Consider the following 13,842-nt stretch of genomic DNA (forward strand, 5'->3'; position numbering starts at 1 on the left):
GTTGCACTGTTTGTGCCTCTCCATCCTATTTTAGTCATTCAGAAAACATGGCCTGTCCTGCTACACTGCATACACAAATTAGTAAAAAAAGGTCTTAAGCTCATTTCGTATGCCTTGGGGGAAAGAATGACACTTTCCTTTTATTTTCTCAGAAACATGGCTTCTGCTATCACTCAGTGTTCTACCAGTGAGCTCACCTGCTCGATCTGCACAGACTATTTGACAGACCCTGTCACCATTTGCTGTGGGCACAGATTTTGTAATCCCTGTCTCTGCCTCTTGTGGGAAGATGCACTAACTCCTAATTGCTGCCCTGTGTGCAGGGAAATATCACAGCAAATGTACTTCAAACGCATTATTTTTGCTGAGAAACAAGCTATTCCTACAGGAGAATCAGTCTCCTGCCAGTTAGCAAGCTCTGCCATGCTGATCTGTGGGAGACACCAGGAAATCAAGAACCTCATCTGTGCAACTGACAGGAGCCTGCTGTGTTTTCTCTGCTCTCAATCCCCAAGGCATGCCACTCACAAACACTATATGACAAAGGAGGCTGATGAATACTATAGGGTAAGCAAATGCTACTGATTGCACTTTGAAATGTGAAGAACCCTGAATCCTACAGGTAATAAGGAAAGATACGCTTATCATTATTATTAATAATAATAATTTTATGCAATAAACAGAATTGCTGATGAGCATAAATTAGACACTGTTCTAGACACTAAGATAAAGCACTGAAGAAACCAAATATCCCTGCTCACCTGAAATTTAAATTTTCTTGGGCTGAGGGAGAAGAATGATGATAAAGTTGATGAGCATTAGGGTTCTGGCATTTCAGTGTAAGGAGCTCTATATTAATCACTAGTTTCGATGATAGTCATTGGCTAACACAGTCATGATTGCAATGAATCTATTATAGAAAATTCTAATAAATATGGGTCAGTATGCTCCAATAGTACTGTAGATAAGTTGAGGGCTAGCATTTTAAAATTAAATATAAAATAATAATTACTTCTGAAAATTGACAAGGTTGTATCAGTTTCAGTGTCAGACTTTTAAGATAATGGGTATTGTTTTCAAAATTTGGGAATTCTACCTTTGATTTCACTGGCCTCTCAGACTTGACAATCAGTGCCCTCAAGAAAAGCCCCTGCATGTCTGCATTCTGCACTCTTTATTTGTCCCATGTCTATACCTCTTTTGAAAGTATCTGAGATATGCTATATTTTCTTTTCTAGTGCTCAGATTTATAGTTTTGTTTTTCAGAAGAAACTCCTGATTCAAATGAAGTCCATCTGGAAAAAAAAGCAGAAAAATCAAAGAAATCTAAACAGAGAGACCAACATAATCAGAACGTGGAAAGTAAGCAGTAAGCTCATTTCTCTCAGAACCAGTTTGGAATAGAAAATGTGACTTGTGGGTGAGTTAACCACATATCCCCTGAATAGGATGATCAGAAAAAGGACCTACATGTGTTTCTCTACAATATAACTTAACCTTTAGAGTGAGATTTCATGTTGCATCCAATATATAACTAAAAATATCCTGATTTTTCTGAATAAAGCAATATCTATCAATAATACATCAGCAGTGACAAGAAATGTGCTAAAAACGGCATGTAAGATCACTAGAATGAAGGAAAAAATGTGGTTCTACAGCAGTTTAGCAGACATGAAATGCTAAAAACAAAAAATAGCTTCTAGGTGAAAATCAATCTGATGCTAATGTTTTAGCAAAATTCAGAAATTTACCGATGATAATGCTGGAAGGATTTTAGGAATAAGAAGCTGAAAGTTAGAAAAGTGGTAAAATTATTTGGACATGTGAGTAACTCCTCTTGATTAGTTCATGAAAAAGAGTCAGGCAGCGATGAGAGATATGACTGTAAATGTAATTATGGCAAGGTCTAGAATGTGAATGCTTAGCTAAGAATTTAGGATTATATAATCCATTCACAAATATTAATTAAGTACCTAAAACTGAATAAGTAAATTAAACAACATTTTTATTCTCAAAGATCTCAAGCACTTCCGAAGGGGTCATATAAACAGGGACCAGTAGAGAATAATAATAATTGATACATGATACTGAGAGAATGCCAAAGGGGAACAGCAAAATCATGTTGATCATTTCAGATGGATTTTCGGAGGAGTCCTGCATTCTCATGAGGGCCTATCATGTGTTGCTCACTGCTGTAGCCCAACAAAATGATACAGATATGGACAAAAGAAGAAATAGATTACTTACCCTAGGAGACTATAATCTAGTGGGGGAATTCAATCTGCAAATTAAAATGTATATAACAAATAATGCCCATGAAGTGCTTCAGGGAAAAATAAAACAGAGAACAGGTACAAAGAATCCAGGTTTGTAGAATCTATGTTGGCCAAGAAGAACCCATTTCCAGGGATAAGAAGGTACAGAAGAAACGAATCAGTGGCTTTGTAAGAATGTATTTTTCTGAGGCAGGAGAAACAAGGTATGGTTAAAAGGAGTAAGTAGAAAATAGTGTCAAATGCAGAATGAAGGTGAAGAATTCTAGGACTAAAGCATCATACTTGAATTTAGAAAAAAGAAGTTCTTGGTAAGTTGTAATGTTTGGTTCAGGAAAGAGTAGGGAATAGAGGTAAAGGGGTCATTAATCACACACACGAGCACAGCAAGTTTGATCACATTTGATCAATAAATTTAGCTTTGATAGGGATAGAAATGTTTTAGCAAGAGAAGCTAGATGAGGTAATTGGGACAAGAATATTTTAATTTTTTTCCAAAGTAATTTGCAAAATTTGCATGTTTTGCAAAAAAATTTGCATGTTTAAACACATTTAAAGGTGGTGTGGAATTGTGAAAAATTAATTGAGGTCAGGCGCGGTGGCTCACGCCTGTAATCCCAGGACTTTGGGAGGCCGAGGTGGGCGGATCACAAGGTCAAGAGATTGAGACCATCCTGGCCAACATGGTGAAACCCTGTCTCTACTAAAAATACAAAAATTAGCTGGGCATGGTGGTGCGCACCTGTAGTCCCAGCTACTTGGGAGGCTGAGGCAGGAGAATCACTTGAATCCGGGAGGCAGAGGATGCAGTGAGTTGAGATCATGCCACTGCACTCCAGCCTGGGTGACAGAGCAAGACTCTGTCTGCAAATAAATAAACAAACAAACAAACAAATAAATACATAAATAAAATGAAAATTAAAAAACAAAAAGTAATTGAGTAGCCTGGCATGGCGGCATGTGTCTGAAGTCGCAGCTACTCAAGAGGCTGAGGTTGGAGGATCTCCTGAGCCCAGGAATTCAAGGCTGCAGTGAGCCATGACTGCACCACCATACTCCAGCCTGGGTGACAGACTGAGACCTTGTCTCAATAATAATAATAATAATAGTATAATTGAGTGAAAGAGAGAGGGGGGAAATAAAGACACAGTGACAGAAAGACAGAGACAGAGAAAATCAAAGACAGGCCAGAGAAAGAATGAGACAGAGAAATGGAGCCAGAAAGAGAGAATAGGCAAACATCTGGGACAGAGACAGGAAGACAGAGGCAAGCAGAGGGAAAGAATGAACACTGTAAGAGAGTAGTCTAGAGAAGGGGTGGCTAGAGATGAGCAGTCTTAGGTAATAGGCAAGCATAGCCAACAACTGGTAAAAACACCGAGTGTTTTGGAAATGGAGGTAATCTAGAAAGATGCAGCAATGTCTTATGTTCTCTATTTTCCTAACGAAGTAAATTGTTATGAGTAGAAGTATTGAGAAAAATAGAATACAATTTAGATACAGTGATGAAGAGGTTAGAACATTATATAAGACAACATCAATATGATCTTAATTTATCTTTATTTTTAAAATGAAAATATGGGGGTTTGAGGGAAAGTAGGTGGAGCGATGCAGGGAAATGGAAGGGAGGAAGGGAAGGAGGAAGAAAGGAAAATGTATGCTGTATTTGAAGAGGAAAGGCATTAAACTAGATTTAGTAGAATAGCACAAAACATGAAACAAAGCAGAATAGCTGATAAGGAAAGAATAAAACCACTTAGACCCGTGATTTAATTAACCCAATGTCACTACAGGTTTTTATACATTTGCGGAGCATGATGATCAGCGCTGAATATCCTAAGGTGTGTCAATACCTCCGTGAAGAAGAGCAAAAGCACTTAGAGGGCCTGGCAAGAGAAGGCAGGATAGTTTTTGAGCAACTCAAGATAAGTCAAACTAGAATGGCTAAGATGAGTGTACTCCTGAGAGGAATGTTTGAGAAACTGAAGGAAATGAGCTGTAAAGCAGATGTGAACCTGCCTCAGGTAAAAACTGAAGGAGGTCAGGGTGCTGAACACCACCCTGCTTGGGAATCGTATCTGCTAGCGTCTATATGCTTTTTGATCTATATTACTTTTCTGGTTCTAAATATTCAGATTCTGCCTCTCCTGACCTTATGGTGGCAGGTTTCGCTCCTCTGTAGACCCAGTCTCACTCTTTCTTGTCCCATAGAGGAGAAGGAAAACTATTTAGAAAGGTTCTAGTAACAAATTCAAGAAAATTCTCTTCTAAAATTATCTTACTACACCCACTGATTCTTAGTAGTTGCAACAGAACAGCTCGTGAATACGTGATTCAATTTTGTATAAGGATGTGTCAATAAGTGAAAGTGTGAGATTTATGACATTTATTTACTCTTTTAGTTTTGAAGTCCTCGATTTGGGCCCCACACATCCTTATAAGAACTTTGTGGAGACCTCTAGCAATCTTGCTGCAGATGTTTGTACAGCAGCATGTCTTCCCTTCCTCTTCCCCTTTGTTCAACCTCAGTCCATCTGACTATGTTTCATCAAGAGTGTAATTTCATAGACTATAAAATGTAGATATCAGACTGGGTTTCATATTTATAAAGAAGAAGAAAATGAAAAATGCCTTTATCCAAAGAAGGAAAGTGGAAGACATTAAGTTTTCCAATTCAGTTCATATCCTCAGATTGCACTGGACTAGAGAACCCTATTGTGCTGCAAACTAAGCCATCTTCTCTCTCTTTATAGGATTTGGGAGACATAATGAAAAGGTAAGTTTGCCCCTCTATCCAAGTCCTGGTAATTGTGACAATAATCAGGCTGTTTCTGCTGGGATCAACCCATACTTTTAGGGAGGAATTTCTGTCTGTATTTATTTCTTTCTTTTCTAAGGTCATCCAGGCTTTATATATTGACTACTTCAGATGAAAGTGAAGGATGGGAGCAGTTTTCATAGCCAGACCTAATGTAGAAGTTTCAATAAGACAACTATTTTTCCAGCCTCTAATTTTCTACATCCTAATTATTTGAAGGTTATTCCAGGTTGTCAATGGGAAAGGCAAATAATCTCGGAGAGGTAGCAGATGAAAAAATGGTGAAAATAGGAGAAAGGGAACATCACCAAGAAGGAATGTAGTATAGAGCTGAGGCTCCATATGTAGCAGGTGGCATGTTCCAAAAATTTAACACCTATCAGATTTCAGAAATTAAATGAGGATTTCTGCATGGCTCACCTCGGGAAGCTGCAAAGGTGAGAACTGATATAATTATGACTGAGATGACATATTCTACTGGCATAGAGATATTAAAAGCAGCAGAGCACATCATAAAATACAGTTACAATTGCAATATGTCTTAGTTCTTGAGTTCAGGTCACACTCTTCAACCTAATTGTGAGGATTCTGATCAAGCATCTTATTATGGATTGCTAATGATTCCTTTGGGACTGGTAGTAAAAAGTAGGTATTTTTCTTTGCAGGAATGAGTTTCTGAGGCTGGCCATGCCTCAGCCTGTGAACCCACAGCTCAGTGCATGGACCATCACTGGGATGTCAGAGAGGCTTAACTTCTTCAGAGGTAAGAGTGTGAACTGCACTAACGTTTCCAACATAAGTATTTTTATATGGGTGGCCTATATTCACTTCAGTCTATATTCACTTCTCTGTCTCTATTATTATTTTCAGTGAACAAGCAGGCAAATACGGAAATCTTTTTAACCAATTTTAAAACTGTTAATAAACTTTCAGGAAAAGCTAACTGAAGTCTGGAATAAATAAACAAGAAATACAGTGCATAACATGATTATTTTAAGTGATTAAAAAAAAACAATAAAAGGCTTGGAGGAATGCTATAGATAAAGCATTAATTTTTTGGTGTAGCATATAAAACTGCATATTCTTTCAAAGCATTTCAACTCTGGTTATATTTACATGATCCGATTCTTAGAAACATCTTAATGTTGTTATTCAAATATTTACCTAAAGATTGAAGTTTTAAGGAATACATTTGAAAAACCACAGGATTATCAAAAGCATAAAAACAAGTTTGTAAACAATAGGTACAACCACAAAGCAGTCTGAAGGAAAATCCCTTCACTGTGTAGAGGGCTACACAAACAAATGGAAATGGATGGGGAGTCTGGCAGATAGAAGAGAGGCAGCCATGGGATGAGATGAAGAGAATTCTGATTTAATGATGTCCAAACCAGAAATTCTGGGAGAGAAACTACCTTTTTAAAAAGGCACATATAGATTTTTAGTTTATTTCACTTTTGCTTGCTTAAGTTGTGAAGCCCTCATTACTTCTTGGCCTTTTGGCTAAGATCAAATGTGAAGCCCTCCCATCTTAGGCAAAGTGGTCATGGTTTAGAACTAACGATAATAATATCATATCTTAAGTATAATTAATATGTTTATTATTTTTAGTATGTTTATTTTATTTTGTGAAAATTGGTTAATAAGGAGGCTTAAATAAAGTGCCATTTTGATGTTTTCTTGGCATCTTATGAATAAGCTGGCAAATTTTTAGTAGTCTAGTAAAAATTAAATCAGAGATTGACATCTTACGTCTTTATGTTTTCTCTAAATTTTCTTTCATCTTAGTTGCTTGATTAAAAATTCATTTGCCCCGCAAATGGACAAGAAGCTGTTGCTGAACTGTCTCGATAATTCATCTGATATACTCTATATGCCACTTGTGATAGAGCGGTGTGCCAGAGCCAGTTAGTACTGACTCATGAGAGCTAATTGTTAAATGTTTTGAATTTTTTGATTGATTTTTAAATTGTTGGTAGCTTGAAACTGGCCTTAGTGAGATGGAAATATTCCTAATAGACAAAACAAACCAGTTGCTTTTGTTTGTTTGTTTTCAGGGATTGGTTGTTAAGTATTTGCCAGACTGCCTCTGCACCTGTACCTCCGAACTTTTAAACTGTTTTTTTTTTTTTTGCATTCACTGTTTTATTTTGCTACAGTGTATATCACCATGGATCATAAGATATGCAGTAATCACAAGCTTCTCTTCGAAGACCTGAGGCATTTGCAATGCAGCCTTGATGATACAGACATGTCCTGCACTCCAACAAGTACACAGTATACTTCTTCATGGGGAGCTCAGATCCTCACCTCTGGCAAACATTACTGGGAGGTGGATGTGAAAGACTCTTGTAATTGGGTTATAGGACTTTGCAGAGAAGCCTGGACAAAGAGGAATGACATGCGACTTGACTCTGAGGGTATCTTTCTACTCCTGTGTCTTAAAGTGGATGACCATTTCAGCCTCTTATCTACTTCCCCACTGTTACCTCACTATATTCCAAGGCCCCAAGGCTGGCTAGGGGTGTTCCTAGATTATGAATGTGGGATAGTGAGCTTTGTTAATGTTGCCCAAAGTTCCCTCATTTGTAGTTTCCTCTCTCGCATCTTCTATTTTCCTTTGAGACCTTTCATTTGCCACGGATCTAAATAATCAGGGACAGGTCACAAACCTGACCAAGGCCTTGGTAATTCTAATAGCAGAGGAAGCTCCTATTCTGGTTACTTTCTTAATGGGGAAAATCAGGCATATCTCATTACCTTTTACTTAATTTTACCTCATGGATATATATTTATTGTATCATTTTTTAAAGTGTTAATAATGTACAGTATATACATTTGTCATTTCTATTTTATTTGAATAGATGTAATGTCTTTTATTATATTGTATAGGATGCATGCTCTTTTAACTTGTTATCAAAGCTTACTGGAGGTAAAAGAATACATGAGCATGAAAACCCAGCTGAGTCAAATTAAAGCACAGACAAGTTGCCTTCCAGAAAGGCCTTACGTAAAACTCAGTGTCAGCCTAAAATTCTCTATTCCCTGCCTTCATCTGGATAAACCCTTTCCCTTCACCAGTTCCCAGCTTTCTGAACTAGATGAGGTCTCAGATGTCAAGAACAGCTCATACATTTCCTTTGTAAATCTCCTAATAGAATTTGTGTCTTTTTTTCAAGTTTGTAAATTACAAGAAGGGAAAGTCAATGACAGTTCTTCTCATTCATTACAGGAATAAGAAACAGTCTGATGATATGAGAGATATTCAAGAAATAGGTAAATAATTAAATAATAAACATGTAAAAAGTTATTAAAATCAAAAGCTATAGAACCAACAAAAATATACTATAATATAGCCATGATTAGCAAGACAGAATAGGTTGAGAAATATCATTACATAAAGGATACATAGATGTGGTACTATGGTACTTAAGCCTTCTTGTTCAACTGAACTTTTATCATTTTGTAATGATCTTCTTAATTGTTTTTGGTTTAAAGTCTTTTTTATCTTATGTAAGAACAGATGCTCCTGCATTTTTTTTTTTGTTGTTGTTGTTGTTTTTATTTGCATGGTAGATCTTTCTCCATCCTTTACTTTGAGCCTGTGGGTGTTATTATATGTGAGATGGATCTCTCAAGACAAATACACTTGGGTCTTGTCTTTTTATTCAGCTTGCCACTCTGTGCCTTTTAATTGTGGAGTTTAGATCATTTACATTTAGGATTTGTTTTGATATGTGAGATTTTGATCCTGTCATCTGGTTGTTTTGTAGAGTTGATTGTATAGTTGCTTTATAGTGTCTGTTAGCTATATGGTTTACTCAATATTTTGGTCTCTCTCAGTGGGAATGGAGCTTTCTGGTTGCATCTATTTGGCCATCTTCTGTTCTTTTTCAGCTGAGTGGCTTTTCATACCTTGAATACACCACATTTTATTTATCCAAACACCAAATGATGTGCATCTGAATTGCTCCCAGTTTTAGCAACTATGATTTATATTTCTATGCAAATCAGCCCACATATCTTTCATTTATTGTGGGTAGCTACTTGGGATGAAAGTACTGAATTATTTAGTGGATTTTTTCATCATTTAAGAACTTGTCAAAATACTTCTTTTAAAAGTGACTGTACCATTTTACATTGCCACCAACATCTTGATAAGAGTTCTAATTCCTCTACATCCTCACTGACGCTTAGTATTTTCAACCTTTATTACATAGGCCTTTTTATTTTTTAGTGTGTAGTAATAGCTCATTGTGGGTTAATTTGCATATATATTACTAGTGATTAATGATGTTGAGCATCTTTTTTTTTTTTTTTTTTTTGAGAGAGAGAGGATCTCCCTCTGTCAACCAGGCTGGAGTGCAGTGGCAACATCATAGCTCACCTCAAACTCCTGGGCTCAAGGTATCCTACCACCTCAGCCTTCCAAGTAGCTGGGACTACAGGCACACATCATTATGTCTGGCTAATTTTTAAAATTGTCTGCAGAGATGTGGTCTTTCCATGTTGCCCAGGCTGGTCTGGAGCCACTGGCCCTAAGTTATCCTCCTGTCTTGGCCCTTCAAAGTGCCATAATTATAGACATGAGCCACCACACCTGGCCTTGAGCATCTTTTACTATCATTAGTTTCCATCCAAGTATCTTCTTTAGTGAATCATCTGCTCAAGTCTTTTAGGTCATACAATGATTTCATTGGATAGTCTGTCTACTTGCTGAGTTGTAAGAGTTCTTTTTGATACAAATCCTTTATCACATATATGTTTTGCAAATATAATTTCTGCCAGTCTATGGCTTATATCTTAATTTTATCGTATCCTTGGAAGAACAACATTTTTAATTTTAATAAATCCAGTTTGTCATTTTTAATGTTTCTTTTTTTGATGCCACATGTAAGAAATACTTGTCTAACACAAGGTCACTAAATTTTTTTATAAGACTACTTCTAGAAGTTTCATAATTTCAGCTTACATTTAGGTCAGTGATCCATTTTGAGTTAATTTTTATGTACAGTGTAATGTGGGTTTGAAGTTCATATTTTTTGCACCTGAATTCCAAAAATTTAAGTACTATTTGTGGAAAAGATTATCTTTGAATCTTTTGAATGATCTTAGCACCTTTGTCAAAAACCAATTGATCATATATGTGTTATCTACTCTGGACTCTAATTCTGTTTTATTGTTGTAGATATTTATTTATCTCACCATACACCAATATACCTTCTTGATCCCTACATACTTATGGCACATTTGGATACAGATAATGTAAATCTTTTCATTTTATTCTTTTTTGAAAAGTACTTTGGCAATTTTATAACTTTTATATTCCTCAGTACTTTCAACAACTTCATTAGATATAATCTGTATACCATAAAATTCTCCCATGTAACATTCTCCCATATGTAACATTCAATAAATTTTAGTATATTTATTGTGTTCGGCAACTGTCACCATAATTTAGTTTTTGAACATTATCATTACTCCAAAAGGGTGCCTTGTGCTGGTTTACAATTAATTTCACCTTCTACCCTAGTTTGAAGAAATCAATTACCTCTTTCTAATGTTCTGCCTCTGAATGTTCCATATCTATGAATTGTACAGTATGTAGTTTTTAGTGCGTCTTTTAATTTTGCATAATATTTCCAATATTTATCCATATTGTAGTATAAATCAGTATTTCATTATTTATTATTTTTCTGATTAGCTTTTCAATGTACAAATAGTTCACATTCTGATATTCATTGAAGAGTTGATCAAGATTTGGATTGTTTTACCTTTTTAGCTATCATAAATAATGCTATCATGTATATATGAGTTTAAGTCTTTGTATAAACATATTTTTATTTCTTTTAGGTAGATACTGAGGAAAGGGATTCCTGGATTTTCTGGTACACTTATGTTTATTTATTTATTTTTTAAGAAAGCAAACTATTTTTCAAAGTGGCTGTGTTATTTTACTTGCTTACCTGGAATGTATTAAAATTCCCATTTTTTTTCATAACCTTAACAACGAATATTATTGTCTGTGTTTTTTTATTATAGCTGTTGTATTGACCTTATAGTGGCATGTAATTGTGATTTTAATTAAAATATTCTCAGTGACTATGATGTTGAGTATCTTTTTTGTACTTATTAGTTATATTAGACATGTTCAATTCATGCACCATTTATAAAATAAATGTGAGAGGTCTTAACTTACCTATTAAAAGATAAAAAATACTTTTATAAGCTCAAATAAAATTCCCAGCTATGTCCTATATACAAAAAAAAGACACCTAAAGCAAAATAATTCAGAAAGACTGCAAGTAAAGAGAAGGACAAAATTATGCTAGAAAGATGGAGACATTAAGAAATAAGGATCTGAGAATCTAATAAGAAAGTAAGTAGAATTTAAACCAACAACTTTCAATGTGACAATTTAATGCTATCAAAATTTGCAATAAAAAATTATAAATTATAAATAGCTATATACCAAATGTATAGGAACCAAAGTTGTAAAGTTAAGAGTTAAAACAGATGCTAGAAACCTTAGGTAGAAACACACTCAATATAGAAAACATTTATATAGGAGTTTTAGTATCAAATAGATAAAGAAGCCATTAATATATATGGAATCTTTATATACCTATATATATACACACACACACACACACACATAAACACACACACACATATATATATTGTATAAAAGACCTTAAGATCATAATCAATATATATCTTGTGTGTATTTTAACACTGTGGAATTTACTAATATTTTCCTTTAATTTATGGTTATGGTTATTTGGTTTACAGAATATTCTATATTATTTAAAAATTGCAATTTCTATGATCAGGTTAAATAACTACACAAATATACACACAAATACACGAAACAGTTCTGATTAAGTCTCTGTTATAGGCAGATACTGTATCTCTGCGACTTGTGAATGGGATCTTCTCAGTGATCTTGCTCTGCCTTCGGTTCTAGGTTTTAATCTAACACATACTTACGCTATTTCCCATCTTTTAGTTCCTTGTTCCCATCTATGAGCTGGAACAAATTTTTACCAGTACCTTAAGGGAAGCTATGTTTCTCGATCTTCCTGCAGTGGTTTAGACTTCTGTTACAGTGCGGAGATAGGGAAGAAGAGACAGGGAAGGTCCAGGTCTTTGTGTGTGACATAATGTTTAGATACATTGAAAAGAGGTAAAGAAAAAAGTGGGGAAAAAGAAGAAAAATCTTTAGATAGAATAGAACTTGTCTGTTGTTAATATTTAATATTCTTCAATATTAAATATTCTTTAAGAATAAGTTTTGTCCAGATTCGTTTCTTAAAGTGGTGTTTGGTATTCTTTAATTGTCTTGCAAGTAGTGAGAGTTCATTCTTTTTCTTTGCTTCATAAAATTTATTTGCATGACTATATCACAGTTTATTTAGACATTCTACTGGAGATAAACTTTTTAACTTAAATTTTAGTATACTATGAACAGCAATGGTATGAAGAATGTTGTACTGTTGTACACGTATTTTAATTAATATATGAATGCAGCCTGTAATTCCAGTACTTTGGGAGGTCAAGGCAGGCAGATTGCTTGAGCCCAGGGATTTGAGACCAGCTTGGGTAACATAGTGGGACCCCATTTGTACAAAAAAAGACAATGTATATATGTTGGATGTATATTTAGGAGTGGTCATAAAGAATACTTTATGTAGATTTCCCTAAATGTTTTCAAAGTGGTTGTATAACTTTACATTCCCCCGCGTATGACTAAAATTTCATTCGTTCAGCATCTTTGTCAACACACGGTAATAAATCTCTCGGTAAATTCTGGTCACACTTATGGGTGATTAGTGGTTCATCTTGTGATTTTAATTTGCCTTAATCTAATGACTAATAAGCACTTTTTCACATAGAATAGCAATACGATATGCATCATGAGTGATGATTTTCATAAAATGAATAAGTATTATATACAAGCACATTTTGAAAAGTATAAATAGGCCAGGTGCAGTGGCTCACACTTGTAATCCCAGCACTTTGGGAGGCCGAGGCAGGCAGATCACTCGAGGACAGGAGTTTGAGACCAGCCTGGCCAACATGTTGAAACCCTGTCTCTACTAAAAGTACAAAAAGCAATTAGTCAGACATGGTGATGCTCACCTGTAATCCCAGCTACTGGGGAGGCTGAGGCCTGAAAATCACTTGAATACAGAAGGCAGAGGTTCTAGTAAGCCGAGATTGTGCAACTGCACTCCAGCCTCCAACAGAGCAAGACTCTGTTTCGATAAAATAAAATAAAAGTATAAGTATGTCCAAAAATGTCCAATAGTATTATAGTAAATGTGCTTTCATTAAACTGGAAGGAACTTAATCAGATATAAGCCATGCATCTTATGTGAGAAGACACACACAGTAGAAGGGCTCTTTCAGGTACTTCTGTTACTCCGTAGATGGACAATTTCCTGATTTGTTTCTGGTCAGAAATGACTGCAGTAAAAGACAGGCCTGACAAAGAGAAGGAGTGCTATATAAAAGGGAACTGAACAATATTAACAAAGTTCACAGTTCCATTTCCATTAACCAGAAATTCTTCTGACTGAAAGACTGTGGCACATATTGAAATAAAAGTGAGGAAGTGGTAAATAGATTGTAGTGAAAGTTCTCTTTAACAATCTAAGGAGAGAATATCTCCACATAATTTATCTCATTATTCCTATTCTTCCCTTTCTAGTCATAATTACAGACACCAAAAGCCCAATTTCAAGAGTC

The 13,842-nt window shown here is 35.3% G+C and overlaps 1 protein-coding gene across 2 annotated transcripts; it reads left to right on the forward strand.

Annotated features, from left to right (window-relative positions):
* The first annotated feature begins 156 nt into the window (after nt 1-156).
* LOC105468900 (tripartite motif containing 77) lies at nt 157-7,744 on the forward strand. Of its 2 annotated transcripts, XM_011719396.2 has the most exons (6): nt 157-567; nt 1,267-1,362; nt 4,067-4,297; nt 5,027-5,049; nt 5,757-5,854; nt 7,251-7,744. In XM_011719396.2, the coding sequence occupies exons 1-6, from the start codon at nt 157-159 to the stop codon at nt 7,742-7,744; spliced, it is 1,353 nt and encodes a 450-aa protein (XP_011717698.2). The 2 variants fall into 2 exon arrangements, with proteins under 2 accessions (XP_011717698.2, XP_011717699.2); XM_011719397.2 differs by lacking the exon at nt 4,067-4,297.
* The last annotated feature ends 6,098 nt before the right edge of the window (nt 7,745-13,842 follow it).

The sequence above is a fragment of the Macaca nemestrina genome, chromosome 12 (assembly GCF_043159975.1).
Source record: "Macaca nemestrina isolate mMacNem1 chromosome 12, mMacNem.hap1, whole genome shotgun sequence".
NCBI classification, from domain to species: Eukaryota; Metazoa; Chordata; class Mammalia; order Primates; family Cercopithecidae; genus Macaca; species Macaca nemestrina.

Bases quoted from the DNA above. Each gene is read 5' to 3' on its own strand.
- LOC105468900 (XM_011719396.2), top strand. From the start codon at position 157: ATGGCTTCTGCTATCACTCAGTGTTCTACCAGTGAGCTCACCTGCTCG. The intron at 1,363-4,066 runs GTAAGCAGTAAG...ATGTCACTACAG, and splicing joins ACATAATCAGAACGTGGAAA to GTTTTTATACATTTGCGGAG. The intron at 5,050-5,756 runs GTAAGTTTGCCC...TTTTCTTTGCAG, and splicing joins TTGGGAGACATAATGAAAAG to GAATGAGTTTCTGAGGCTGG.